Below are 13,526 nucleotides of genomic sequence, written 5' to 3' on the forward strand. Positions count from 1 at the left end.
TCATCCTCTACTGCTTTCCCAGGCCATATGCAGGGACCTTGAAGGGAAGTGGAGCAACTGGGACATGAACCTGGCATGCTGGCACTTGCAGGTGGAGAATTAGCCAATTCAGCCATTGTGCCAGCCTCTCTGATTGATTTTCAAATAACTGACTAAAGTTTAAAAAAAAAATCTTTAAAAATGAATCTGGATGAAAGCTCCATATTCAAGAAGTATCAGGATTAAGGCCCCAGTTAAGCTGGAGAACTGTGCTGGTTATCCGGCTGAGTGGTCTGTAGAAGCAGCAAGGACCACCAAGGGGCTAGCTTAATGGAAAAGTAGTCCTGGGGCATGGAGAGGGAGAGGGAACAAGGACAGGAGAAACAGAAAGGCAAGGAACAGGCAAAGAGAAGAGATGAGCCATGGAGAAAATCATGTCCGACCTTTTCATGTCCCCTCGTTTGACAAACACCTCTTGAGCTCCTGCCATATGCCACATTAAAACCTCTAATACAGTGCTGAGTAAAATAGCATGATCCTGGCTCACATGGCGCTCCTGCCTAGCAAAATACAATAGGAAAGGAAATAATTAAATAAGTCATTACAAACTGAGATAAGTGCTACGGAGGAAACAAGCACTTTAAAAACAGATAGATACAAAATTGGCAACCTTCAGTGTCATTTATGTCAACAGAAAAGGGTCATCAATGGTTTCACATTCACAGTTCTGGGAAGATGAGAAGACAGACAAAAAGACATCCCTGGATCTGCATGGGATGAAATCACACTTGTGCCTTGAAAGAGGGTTGCTTGTGGGGGAAAAGTTGGCTTGGAGAGGGCTTTCATGAAGATGTGGAATGCCAGAAATGGGGGTTGTATCCATCACTTTTAAAGGAATTTGACTTGTAAATGGAATAAGAGAAACAAGGTGTCAGGAAAGGGTGGCAAAGTCAACTACGGGGAGAGATCGGTGCATGTCTCAAGGCAGGCAAAAGCTGTGCGGAGAAAAGGGAGGCAGCCCGCTCTCGTCCCTGCTGGCCACCACACACTATCCTGTCTTATCTCTATGGTCACAGCCACGCTTGCTCCTCACAGTTCCCCCTCTCCCTGCTCAAACATCTCTCAGTGAGGCCTACTCCTGCCTCTCTCATCCATGTTATCACGGCTCTGCCTTTTGTCTTTCCCATGGCACTGGCAGCCTAACAGCACAATTTACTTAGCACAGTTCTTCCTGACTGCCTCTCTCCTCACTAGAATGTAAGTTCCCGGGGTCAGGGGTGGTCTGTTTTGATCATGGGCATCCAGGACAGTGCTTGGCATGTGGCAGGCCCTGAACAAGCCTCAGCTCAGTGAACACTTGGATGACTTTCCATTTCCCTCTCTCCATTACTTCCTACACATTGTCTTCCAGGCCCCCAGAAACTCTCATCGTGTCTTTCCACAGCCTAAAGATACTAAACGCTCCAACAGCATTTTTTTCCCTGCATACAAAAAGCACTCAGCAGGTCTAATCACAGACAGAACATTAAAAAAAAAAAAAAAATCTCTGAAAAACCCTGTATAATCAAAATTAAATAGGCTTATTTATCATGAATTTTTCCCCCCTAACCTATAACAGGAGAACATGTACTGACAATTTCTAAAGGAGAGGAGACAGTAATGCAGCATTTTCCCCTTTTATTTGAACCCAGAATGTTTTTTTCAAGAGACATCCCTAAGAAAAGCACACTGCCATGCAGGTAAAACCTCACTCATCAGCTTTCAAGTTTGCTAATAACCAGGCTGCACCTGGATCCACTTTGGCCCAGCCTAGCCGTGTATCCCAGACCTTCCTGTGCTCAGGATTTTCAAGCCCTCATTCCCCTCTTACTCTTGTCCCTGCTGGCAATGAGCTTGCCACCTACCAGGCCATTCTGATCAAGCATAATTCCACCTCCCCTAGGAAAACCCTCCCTAATTTACCCAAGCAGTAGTCAGTACCTCCCCTATATTCCCACAAATCTTAGTACAACCCGTGGTTTTAGTGCTTTCATATAATTCATAATGACATACCTACAAAACTGTCTCCTCAGAGTGATAAAATATGGCCGTGTTATAAACATGGAACATGCAGTATTCTGGAGCACCTGGAATAAGGCAGGCATCATGCGTGCGAGGCCTTCAGTATGTGTTGAAGGCACAAACGATCCCAGACAAAGCACACTTATCAAATGATGTTTCAAGGCATTTGCTAATTCTTACCTCACTCAGGCTCAGCAATTTAGGGTCTCATCCTCTCATCTTCCTCCTATTTTAACTTTTCTTAGTCCTCTTGATCCTTCCTATCAGCATTCAAAATGACGACTCTCTTTCCTTTAAAACCAGTTACAGAGGCACAGTAGGTTACGTCACTGCCTGTGGCACTGGCATCCATATGAGTGTTAGTTCAAGTCCCAGCTGCTCTGTTCTGATCCAATTGTCTGCTAATGAATCTGAGAAGCAGTGGAAAATCCTTGGACTTCTGTACCCACAGGGAGTCCTGAATGAAGCTTCTGGCTCCTGGCTTCATTATGACCCAGTCCTGGTAGTGTCGCCATTTGGATGAACCAATGGACGCATGTTGTATGTATGTGTATGTGCATGCACGCACTCCCTTCTCTCTTTTTAAAGATTTTTAAATTTTTATTACAAAGTCAGATACATATAAAAAGAGGAAAAGACAGAAGAAGATCTTCTATCCAATGATTCACTCTCCAAGTGACTGCAAAGGCCAGTGCTGCACCAATCCACAGCCAGGAGCCAGGAGCTCTTTCAGGTCTCCCACACGGGTGCAGGGTCCCAGGCTTTGGGCCGTCCTCAACTGCTTTTCCAGGCCACAAGCAGGGAGCTGGATGGGAAGTGGGGCCGCCGGGATTAGAACTGGCACCCATATGGGATCCCAGCGCATTCAAGGTGAGGACTTTAGCCACTAGGCCACCTGCTGGGCCCCCTTCTCTCTTCATATATAAATCTGTTCAGACAAAAGCTAGGGCTGGGGACCTGTCTGGCAGGGCTAGATTCCAGTACCTGACTGTGAGTGAGTGAGTGTCAGAAAAAGGGGCGGGTCATGACACTAACCACCACACAAGAGGCAGGGGCAGATTCTGTGGGAGATATGTGGGCCCAACCTTACAGAAATTCAAGTCCTTTCTGGTTAGCTTAAGGCTTGGGATGGTGATGAGCTAAGCGTGACCACGGAACCCACCAACACTTACAGGTTCTGGAGCTCAGAATAGGCTGGGCAGATCCTGGCTGCAGTATCCACATGAGCACCCTAGAATAGGGTACAGAGTGGGCCAGGCCATAATATCCATAATATCTACCAGCTCATACAAAAGCAAGGATGGAGGGGCAGGCTATGTTGGATAAGAGCCTAGCACCCATTGGCATGCATGAAACCTGGGTCTGGAGGTGGGCTGAGTAGGGAAGCTTGGGAAACTCCCCTAGTGGGTCACAGCTCCCACAGGTGAGCACATGGTCCTGAGTGTTGGTCAGACTGGGCAAGGTAGTTCCATCCGCAAGTGTGTGGGTTGATTTTGGAAGGAGGCAGACTGAGCAAACCTTAGCCCATTGGCAAGTGCAGAAACCACACTGGAGTGCAGGTCATGCAAGGCTACGCTGTCACATCACCTGGTTTGCATAAGCCAGGGATAGGAACAGATTGAGCAGGACCAGGCTGCAGCACCCACCAGCAAGAGTTGGGACTGGGGACCAGCCAGGTCAGGCCAGGCTATAGCATACAAAGGCAAAGGCCAAGGTAGGTGAGGGGCTAAGCTGGGTCAGAACAACCAATGTCACGCACGAGATCTGTGGCTGGGAATAGGCCTGGTTAGGCAGCTAAGGGGATGCCCTGGTCGGGTTGTGGTTCCCACTGGTGACCGCAATGGCCAAAGTGGGGTTTGCTATCTGGTCTAGATATGGCTGAAGTGTCCCTTGGCATAAGTGTGGACTAATTCTGGGGTACACCAGACTGGGCTAGACTCCAGCACCCAATGGTGCTTGTGAGTCTAGGTCTCTGCCCCTGCTGAGCCATGTGAGCTATGTCTGGGTGTGGACCAGGATTAGCTGGGCTGTAGCACCCAAAAATCAGAACTGGAATGGGTGAGGGCCAGTCAGGGAGGCCACTGTTCTGACTAGGACAGGAGGTGGACTAAGTAGGCTGGCCCATGGACCAGTGTGCATGACTGGCATTGGAAAGGGTTCTGATGCAAAATGAGGAACTCTTCGGTTGGGACACAGTCCCTGCAGGTGAGTACAAAAACCAAGACAGTGAGTAACTCAGACTAGACCAGGTAATGGTACCCACCTGCATACATCTGGCTCAGGCTGGGGGCGAACCAGGCTGGGCCAGTTCATATTACCCTCTGGTAAATCTGAGAGTCAGAATGGTATGTGGGTTATGTTAGGTTGGGTACAATACCAAGCAGTTCACATTAGGGTGGGGACTGGGGGGCCAACTGGGCAGGGCTAGGCTGAAGCCCCCACGAGCATGAGCTAGAATTAGGGGTGGGCTAGGTTGGGCCAGCTATGGAACCCACTGGCAAATGCTGAGGCGAGGCAGGCCATGCCAGAAACTGGGCTGCAGCACCCAACTAGCACACATGAGACTCAGGGGTAAGGGGGCGAACCTGTAGGAGGGCTGAGTGGGACTCCCACTGGTGAGCGTAAGAGCTGGGATGGGGGCATACCAGGTCGGGCAGGATTTCAACACCTGCTGGCCTGCATGTGGCAGAACTCTTGAACTATCAAAGCTACTTGAGCAGGACCCTTGGAGATTGCCCCACATTGGGGACCCTGAGATGGTTAGGAGGCTGGGTGTGGCTTTTCCCCTTTATCTTTCCTTTTCCCCCAGATACAGGAAGGAAAAAAAAAAAAAAGAGAATGTGAAAATAATGGTCTCACCCACTTTCCTCTAACACTTAACTCTTCACACTCTAATCAGCTATATAAAAATCATTAAAAATAAAATTTTAAAAGACAAATAAATCTTTAAAAAAAAACAAAACAACACCTGTTTCACGACAAACCAACATGCATCCCTATGTTCATAGCAGCACAATCAGTAATCGCAAAAACATGGAAGCAACCGAAATGCCCATCAGCAGAAGATTGGATAAGAAAGCTTTGGTTCATCTACTCCATGGAATACTACTCAGCTATTAAAAAAAACAAAATGCAGTTCTTTGTGGCTAAATGGGCCCAACTGGAAACTATAATGCTAAGGGAAATGAGTGAAGCCCAAAAGGTTAGATACCACATGTTTGCCTTGATTTAACCTGTAATTTTTGCTTGGTGGTTTGTTATTTTTTGAACCTGTCATTGATACTGTCTCAACCCAGATGTTTTGAAGAATTGAACTTGCATTATTTTTAACATATTGTTTACTCAATACTATGTCAATTAATTCCATAATGTTGTATATTGATGCTGATGTTTTGTTGGGGATGTTAACTGACCGGAACTTCACTCTGTTAGCTCTACCTTAAGACCAGAGAAGGTCTCCCCAAGAGGCCACTGAACTTATCTGGACAATAAGATGCTGGACTTTATGCTAGGTATATGCTTGCAATGAAGGAATCTCAACTGAACTTGAACTGAGGTTATGCAGCAAGGTGGAGGAATCCACTATGGGGGGAGGGATGTGGGAGGGGTGGGGGGAATCCCCAGTGCCTATAAAACTGTATCACATAATACAATGTTAATAACAATAAAAAAAACCAGAATTTTCTTCAGTTTTATTCCATTTTCTGATTTTGTCATATGCAGTTTTTCTTTTGATACAAACCTCTGGAAAGTGCTGCATAAATCTCCTCATTCTTCAAGCTTCTGCTCATTATCACCTTGCCTTTAAAACAGTCCTACCCAAGATAATTAACATTCTTACTTAATAAAAGCCAATGAACAGTTTTTAGACTTCGCTTTGGATTTTAACAAGCAGGGACACTGCTGCTCCCAGAAACACTTTTTCCTTTTTATTCCATGACTGCATCCTCCTGTGTTTCTCCACTCACACCTTCTCAGTCTCAAGTCCCTTAAACACTGGTGAGCTTCAGAACTTGGACTTGTTCTTTTTTTTGTTTGTTTGTTTGTTTTTTAAAGATTTATTTCTTTATTGGAAAGTCAGATATACAGAGAGGAGAGACAGAGAGGAAGATCTTCCATCTGATGATTCACTCCCCAAGTGAGTGCAACAGCCAATGCTATGCCGATCCAATGCCAGGATCCAGGAACTTCTTCCAGGTCTCCCACAAGGGTACAGGGTCCCAAGGTTTTGGGCCATCCTCGACTGCCTTCCCAGGCCACAAGCAGGGAGCTGGATGGGAAGTGGAGCTGCCAGGATTAGAACTGGCGCCCATAAGGGATCCCGGGGCGTTCAAGGTGAGGACTTTAGCCGCTAGGCCACGCCGTCGGGCCCCTTGGACTTGTTCTTTGCATTTCTTATACATTCTCCCTGGACAAGCTTAGCTGTTTCTTTCACCTGAATCCGTAGCTATATGTTGAGCAGGACTCCCAAACATATAGTTACAGTCTGTCCTTGGCTTCAACCTTGTAAATCCAATATCTTGTTGGACATCTTCTCTGGAATGTCCCACAGTAAGGCGGACACAGTAAGTCTAAAACTGAACTTAATGGTCTTCCCTGCTGCCAAACCTGCCATGCCCTCTCAGGGGCACTGCTCCTCATCTAGTTGCCCCTATCAGAAGCCTGCACCTCAGCCTTTAGTCATTCATCTTCACTGCCAACACCCACCCACTCTCTGGGTCCCCTGGACCAACTACGTTTTCCATCTTCATGATTACCATTCCATCCAGCTTATCCTCATTTTTTGGCTGGATGTTTTAGCAGCTTCTTAACTAGGCTTCCCCCTCCAGGTTCACTCTTCTCTAGAATTTCTCCCAAATGGCCACCAGACAGACTCTTGTAAAACAAAAATCTGAATTTGTTACTTCTTCACTCAAAATTCTTCAATCATAATCCTATTAGCTTCATGATCAAGAGCAAACTCTGGGGCTTTAAGGCAGACTAAAGCTATCCTAAAGTCCATGTTGGTGGGATAAGAACCACCTGGTTCCTACCAATAAAGCCAGCAAAGGCAAGGAGGCAGGATCAGGTAAGGGTGCAGTAACCCAAGGGCTAACATCAATAGCAGGGACCATCACTGTGGCACAATGGATTAAGCCGCTGCTTGCAAATCTGGCATCCCATAAGAGTGCAGGCTTGAGTCCCGGCTACTCAGCTTCCCATTCAACCTCCTGCTAATGTACCTGGCAGAGGAAGCTGGCCTGAGTAGTTAGGCCCTCATCCCCAACATGAGACTCAGTTCTTGGCTCCTGGTTTCAGCCCTGCCCAGTTGAAACAGGCTTTCAGAGAGACAGATAACTTCTTTTTGTTTTTTAATGGCAACACCACTGATAAAATGCTTAGTTTTGGGTCCCAGCTGAGGTAGGAAGGCTAATCCTGGGATCTGCATGCTAAGGTGGGATCCTTGAAGGCCTCAACTATGCAGAAACAGAAGAAGCTAATTCCCTTTATGGGGGAGCTTCCCCAACGTTATAGGATCCCTACAGACTGAAATCAGCAAGTACAATAAAAACATCAGTGAGCATATGGGAAGACATACACCATGTGAGTCAGCAGAAAAAACACACAACTGATTTCATCCATAGATCACACATATTAGTGAAACAGAAAAGAGTGATCTTTAAACATTTTAAAGAAATAAAATGCACAAGACTGTGCAAATAACACTGTAAGAGATGGGGAAAAGGGAATTGACAAAAAGGAAAACCGTTTGTGAAATGAAGAACTGAGTGAACAAGTTAAATAACAGACTAGAGACAGCTAAACAGAACTACTAACTGCAACTGGGAATATATATCTTAAAAGAAATTACACAGAGGAGCTGGCACTGTGGTACATCAAACTCCCGCCTGTGCTGCCAGCATCCCATTTGCGGGCCTGTTCAAGTGCTGGCTGCTCCACTTCTGATCCAAGCTCCCCGCTTATGACCTGAGAAGGTAACAGAGGATGGCTCAAGTCCTTGGGTCCCTATATCCACATGGGAAACCCAGAAGAAGCTCCTGGCTTCGGCTAGATTCAGCTCCAGCTCTTGCTGCCATTTGAGAAGTAAACCAGTGGATGAAAGTGTGTGTGTTCTTCTTCTTGTAACTCCACCTTTCAAATAAAAATAAAAATAGATACTTCTTCAAAAACTTACTGAATTCTGAGAGACAAGGATATGAACAGGAAGAGGCTCTTTCTTTTTTCTTTTTTTTCTGGATGGGTACGGAGAGTCAGAGAGACAGAAAGATCTCCAATCTCAGTAACTCACTGCCCCAAACACCCACCATTGCCAGAACTAGGCTGGGCTGGGCTGGGCTGCAGCTAGGAGCCAGGAACTCAATCCAGGTCTTCCACATGAATGGCAGGGATCCAACTGCTTGAGCCACCTTAAGCAGGAATTTGGAATCAGGATCTGGGACTCAAACTCAAGTACTACAATATGGGACACAGACGTCCTCATTTGCCTTAACCACTAAGCCAGATGTCCAAAGCTGGCACTTAAAAAACCACCTCAGGTCTTTTTGTAAAAAGATTTTACTTTTATTTGAAAGGCAGAGTTACAGATTAAAAAAAAAAAAAAAGAGCTATAAAGAAAATCTTCCAGCCACTGGTTCACTCCCCAAATCCCCCAGAGCTGAGCCAATCTGAAGTCAACAGCCAGGCCTTCCTCTGGGTCTGCTATGCGGGTGCAGGGTCCCAAGGCTTTGGGCCATGCTCCACTGCTTTCCCAGGCCATAAGCAGGGAGCTGGGTCAAAAGCGAAGCAGCTGGGACTCGAACTGGCACCCATATGGGATGCTGGCACTGACAGCAGAGGTTTTAGCATACTATGCCACACCATGTCTCAGCGCTAGCCCTGAGTTTTTAACAAATGAATGTAAAATGAATCAGCAAGTCCCAAAAGTAAAACAGATCTGAGAGAGTAACAAAACGCAGCCAGTCTACAGGACAACTTTCAAAGATGTGACTTCCTGGCATTCACACCTTTGTGTAACTTCCTTCCAAACCATACTAGGATTGGTCTTTGTGATCCACAGAATGTAAGAATTGTGTGTCACTTCTGAGATCAGGCTATAAGACATGAGGGCTTCTGTCTCGGTTGTTCTTTCCTAGGTCACAAGCTCTGGGGCAAGCCACCTGTCATGCTGTCCGTGGTCCTAAGGAGAAGAGGGAGATGAGGGCTCGAGGCCCGTGCCAACAGCAGACAAGTGAGCCATTCTGAAGGACAGCCTCACACCTTGGTCCAGCTTTCAGATGACTGCGGGTCCAGCCACCAGCTCAGCTAGCTGCAGGCCTTCCAGAGACCCTGAGACAACCACCCAAACAAGCTGCTTCCAGACTGCTGACCCTCAGCAAATCTGTGAAACATCAGATTTTTAAGCAGCTAAATTTTTAGAGAAATTTTTACACATCAATAAATAACTAATACACACGCCAAAAACAGTTTTGAATGGCTTTCAAAGAGCGTTCTCCATCTGGTCCAGACGTCTTGCCGCACTCTCTCCAGCACGTTACATTTCAAACACACCAAACTTCTCTGAGTTTCTGGCATGGCATGTTCTCTCCCACCCCCACTTTCTGTACAACTTTCATGTTGTACCCCCTGTACCTGACGCATTCTTCAACACCTCTCCCCTCCTCCCAACACATAACACTTGCTTGGCAGGCTGCTCCTCATCACCACACTGTAGGATAAAGGCTTGTTAAACTGTGTTTCCATTAGACTTCAGGCTCCAAGAAGTTGGAGACAATACATGTTTCCTTCATTATTATGCACAAGAAAGGGACTTAGTAGACGCTTGTTTCTTGTAACTCATAGGACAGGGACAGACAGGAAGGCTAATGGTTGAACAATGCAGATATTCTTAGGCAGTGACCCAAGTGATATGTTTAGCATGGTGACTGACATAACTACTATAAAGAAATCAAGAAATGCCAATATTCCATACAACCTCAGGTTTAGGGAAGGCTTGAGGTGAGCTCTAAACTCCAAAATCAGATGGCTCTGGCTTCTAACTCAAGCTTTGATGTGTGACTTCATTATGATTCCTAAATTGAAACCTGAATATTAGACCCAACATTCTTATAAGCACACTCATAGCTGTACTCAAAAGCCAATTAGAAATTATTTGTAAAAATGTATCCGTTTGTCCCAGGCTTTAGGCCTGGCACAATATCCTAGTAGCTAAAGTCCTGGCCTTGCACATGCTGGAATTCCACATGGGCACCAGTTTGTGTCCTAGTGGCCCCATTTCCCATCCTGCTCCCTGCTTGTAGCCTGGGAAAGCAGTCACAGATGTCCCAAGGCCTTGGGACCCTGCACCCACATGGGAGACCCCAAGGAGCCTCCTGGCTCCTGGCTTTGGATTGGCTCAGCTCTGGCTGTTGCGGCCACTTGGAGAGTGAATCAGTGGATGGAAGATATTCCTCTCTGTGTCTTCTCCTCTCTGTATATTTGCCTTTCCAATTAAAAAAAAAAAAAACTGTATGTCCTTGGACTAATAGTTTTTAAAAAATTAGCATGTTTTACACTTGCAGAATAATCCCAATCTATTATACTGATATTTAAGATCTGATCATATGTGTTATTCATGATATGAGCCTAAATATATATATGCATGCCATAAAATATTAATCATCAGTACCCTCTACTGGTAGAAATGTTGTAGCTGCTTATGTGAATGGTCTTACTGCCCTCTAGTGACCACAACCTATAAAGACAGAAAATGCAGCAGCAGATGGAACAATCTCCTTGACTACAATGATAACACTCTTACGTTCTTTAAGCATCTCATTTTCTCAGAATCTGGTTTATGTTACAGGGGTGCAATGCTAAAACTCTTGGGGGACACTCCAGGGATTTCACACGGCTCTTCCCAGCTGTTAGTGCAGTGTGAAGCTGCCCTCTCTCCCATTTCTCATGAACAAGGGGTCAAGGGGAGGCCAACAAGCCAATGGGTGCACCAATGAGAGCAGGAACAGCAGCTGTGAATGACTGCGCTGGACTCCCTGGGGAACGGGGAGCAGCTTGAGGAACACATGCTGGCTCTCCCCTGCATATTATCCACAGTTGGGTACTGTACTATGATGGCAATACGATGTACTTTCTTACTCGCCTTTTAAATATATATGAAGCTATGAGGGTAAATAATGCAGTGGCAAATATCACTACGGTTTTAATAAACCAAGTTTTGCAAGTTACTGTTACTCAGGATACAAATCCAAGTCCTTCCAGTTTTAACTGAAATGCCCTTCCTCTATAATATGCCTTGTGTGCTATCTTTCGTACTAACACATCCTTGTACAGATCAGAATGTTACCGAGAACATTACTAGGGTTTTCCTTTGTAAGCTGTAACATTTCACTGCCTCCTAAGGTCCCTGAGGTCATGGACAATGTCTTATCCATTTCCTCATACTCAACATGTTAACCATACATTTTTGCTGAGTATTAGTCCATGAGATTAGCACCAAAACTGAATGCAAGCATTAAGAAGCTTGACGGAGTAATTTCATAATTGCTGAATTTAATTTAAAAATTTGGAGCTTCTATTTTGAATATTTTTTCTGATAATTGTTTATATTAATTAAAGTACTAGCTGACAACAAATGAAGAATTAGAAACAGTTCCTTTAGAGGCCACTGGAACACAAGGATCAGGGCCTGCACCTGGCTTAGGGGCTATGGATTGTTCGAGGAAGGGAAGGGGTTTAGGGACGTGGGACAGGGACTGCTGAGAGGGTGTGGAATGACAGGTGAGGAATGACTTCTGGGGGATTCCATGGACTGAGACACTACACTTGCAGCTGAGGAGTGACTTCAGGGGGCTTCCACAGATCAGGCCAATGTACTTACAGGTGAACGAGGGGGCTGAGACCATGTAGTATGGAAGAGGGAAACCGGAAGTGCATGTCTGGGTCAGACCAATGCACCCACCCACGTAGGAGACCTAGGTTGGGTTAGGTAGCATTAATCACTACCGGCCAGCACACACAAAGCTAGGGCTGAAGGGCCAGCCTGGTAGGGCTAGTCCACAGCAGGTGGCGGACTGTCCAGGGCAAGGTGGTTCCCCACAGTGGGATCTCTAAGGTGTCATCAAGTGATTGTCCTCAATCCCCAGCTGCTGATGTAGTTTGGCAGCACACAGAGGCCGCCTCTTCTTCCCCCACTCCCATGTGGACACAGCAGTGGGGGAAGGAAAAGACGGGAAGCATTTGTCCCACCCACCTTCCTCCATGCCTCGACCCTCCCCACCCTAATCAGTGGCCCACATGGACATACATCCTTATCAACTATGTGAACAACATTAAAAATAAAAGAATAAAAACATTTTAAATGCAAAATATGATACAGGAAAAGAATTATTTTCCAGTGATAGTTTGAAGAGTGCTGATATGACCAATAATGTAATGTTTGAGGAAGGAAGGAAAGAAAAAAAGAGAGAGATAATGTAAGCACTTTCATCAAATTCAGAAGGAACATACCTATCCTCGTTGATTTCAACACCTCCCTGGAGGGGATCTTCTTCTTTAATTCTTGTAAGGCTTCAACTAGATTCTCTTTGCTTTGATTAGGAAGCTCCAACATAGTTTTCCATCTTTTTATGTCTTCTACAACCACAACTCTCTGGGAAAAAAAAAAAGTCATTTGGAAAGTGGAATATTTTCATTAGAAAGACGTCTGCCTTCACCTGAGCTAATGGGGCTCCTACTGACCTATGAATTATTGATCTGGACCTGGGCTGCAGCACAATGTTGTCTGATGGCCCCAAATGATGAGTAATTGCTTAAAAGCAGGTCCTGCTTACTGCAAATCAGGAATAGAGTTGCATCTATTAGGAAAAGCGCAAGTTTCAATCTTTCCAGCTTAGATAGCACTGGGCACTTAGCAGTGAGCAGCAGTAAGCTGGAGAAGAAGAGTGAAGAAGCTGAGGTGAATCAATCCTACAGCTCACTTCAAAGTGTCTTCATTCACAGGGAAATCAGACACATGTTCATTTCAACAATAAAAAGCACACTTTCAACAGTTTCTCAATTCCTGTTAAGGTAAAACTCAAACTCTGGTCTTGTTGAAAGAATCTTAAAATTTCAAACATGAAGAAAAGTATGTGGAGTAACCCATTTATAGGGAAAGAAAAGTTAAGATGTTGCCATTCTAGATCATAAAGCCTTATAGAGCTCCTTTATACCCTTCACCAAATTCACCTCCCTCCTTCTCATCCTACAAGAAACTACAATGCTGAAGCTGGTATGTATCTTTCCAGTTAATATAAAATATTAACAATCAAGGCATCTGGCTAAGAACATGGAAAAGCCCTTTGTATTCCTACAACTTATCAGTAGCTCTGAAATCATTTCAACTAAGAGTGAAAGTAAACTAGGAGACAAAAAGTAAAAGTGCATTTACATTTAAAAAAAAAAACTTGCTTTGGATTGCGACCTTGGGGCGGTGGGTTCAGTTAGAGATT

The 13,526-nt window shown here is 45.3% G+C and overlaps 1 protein-coding gene across 2 annotated transcripts in view; it reads right to left on the bottom strand.

Annotated features, from left to right (window-relative positions):
- TCEANC2 (transcription elongation factor A N-terminal and central domain containing 2) overlaps positions 1 to 13,526 on the bottom strand; it is a 58,451-nt gene that overhangs the window by 20,298 nt on the left and 24,627 nt on the right. For both annotated transcript variants that reach the window (XM_040978514.1, XM_040978513.1), the window contains exon 3: positions 12,544 to 12,685. In XM_040978514.1, the coding sequence (XP_040834448.1) occupies positions 12,544 to 12,685 (142 nt within the window). The remainder of the gene's footprint in view (positions 1 to 12,543; positions 12,686 to 13,526) is intronic.

The sequence above is a fragment of the Ochotona curzoniae genome, unplaced genomic scaffold (assembly GCF_017591425.1).
Source record: "Ochotona curzoniae isolate NIBS_2020 unplaced genomic scaffold, NIBS_Ocur_1.0 contig_291, whole genome shotgun sequence".
Taxonomy (NCBI): Eukaryota; Metazoa; Chordata; class Mammalia; order Lagomorpha; family Ochotonidae; genus Ochotona; species Ochotona curzoniae.